The sequence below is a fragment of the Malania oleifera genome, chromosome 12 (genome assembly GCF_029873635.1).
Source record: "Malania oleifera isolate guangnan ecotype guangnan chromosome 12, ASM2987363v1, whole genome shotgun sequence".
In the NCBI taxonomy this organism is placed as follows: Eukaryota; Viridiplantae; Streptophyta; class Magnoliopsida; order Santalales; family Ximeniaceae; genus Malania; species Malania oleifera.
Genome location: NC_080428.1, coordinates 77,539,281 through 77,540,582, shown reverse-complemented (window position 1 = coordinate 77,540,582; position 1,302 = coordinate 77,539,281). Strand labels below are relative to the sequence as shown.

The following is a 1,302-nucleotide window of genomic DNA, read 5'->3' as shown; positions in this document are numbered from 1 at the left end:
AGGACATGCAAAAGGAGCATGTCGAGCTTCAAATCAAAATAATTATTAAGTTAGACTGTCTGGTTAGGTCAAATCTAAGGAAAAATAAAAAAAATAAAAAAATTTCAATTTGCTCCTGGATAGAAGCTATAAATACGATCTTCAATCCCACCACCCTTCAACTTAATTCATATCGAAAACAAAATACACATTAACACACACATATATAAACATAGTGTTAATACAATCAGTAATCTCTTCCTTCCATTATTTTTTTCAAAACCATGCCTCTCAAAACTGCTTTGCTCGTGTTAACTGTGGCGGCATGCAGCTTCTTGGTGATGTCTGCAACTACAATTAGGGCAGACGGTGATGATAAAGGAGACAGCAAAGGGGTGGTAGCTTGTTTTAAGGCACTGCCAGATATAAAGAAAAGGTGTAAGCAGGAGATTCGTAATTTCTTCCACGCTGGGAAATTCCATGTGGTGAGCAAGGGGTGTTGTGCTGCGGCGGGTAAGGTGGAGTACGAGTGCTGGATTAAGGTGCTGAAAGCCATTGGTTTACAGCCCAAGGATGGAAACGGAATGCGAGACCAGTGCCACCTGCCGCTGCCTCCTGCTCCCGCCCCCGCCCCCGCCGCCGGTGCATCCTAAAATTACTTCCCTGTTTGTTTTGTTATATATATATATATATATATATATTTGCTTCGTTCGCAAATATGTATTTTAAGTTTGTTTGTTCAATAAGATGGGAAGTAAGCCAAGAGATTATATATATATGAATGCTAGTCCAATGAAATAGATCCTTAATTATTCGTTTACTCATAAATATTGGATGTCCTTATTAGCTCAGGTCTAATAATTGAATGCTATATATTTGTCCATAAAGAATGACTTGGGTGGTAAATTCAAGCCTCCTCGATTAAATGATTAGGATTCGGGTTTTGGGATTACGACTTTTCATTTGAAATAATACCCAGGTATTTAAGTGGAAAAGAATAAACAAACAAACCCATTATGTTGCATTTGGGTAGATGAATTTCGGATATTAAATTTGGATTTGGGTGGATTTGGATAAATTTCAATACAATTTTATATTACATCTCATTCAAATCCAATACAAATTCAAATTCAAGTGCTTTCAAAACATGAAATTAAATATTTAGTAATATTTGAAACTCATTTTTCACCCCAAATTCAAGGGTTTATTTTGATGATAAAAAAACTTATATTTCTATTTTTGAGTTGGAATCGTAGTATATAATTTATTCAAATAACGTTATCTTTTATATATATATATATATATATATATATATATATAGAG

At 34.3% G+C, this 1,302-nt stretch overlaps 1 protein-coding gene across 1 annotated transcript; it reads left to right on the top strand.

Moving 5' to 3' along the window:
• Positions 1-263: 263 nt before the first annotated feature.
• On the top strand, positions 264-632 carry LOC131144018 (egg cell-secreted protein 1.2-like). The gene has a single exon (XM_058092360.1). It carries the CDS (start codon positions 264-266, stop codon positions 630-632), a length of 369 nt encoding a protein of 122 aa, XP_057948343.1.
• The last annotated feature ends 670 nt before the right edge of the window (positions 633-1,302 follow it).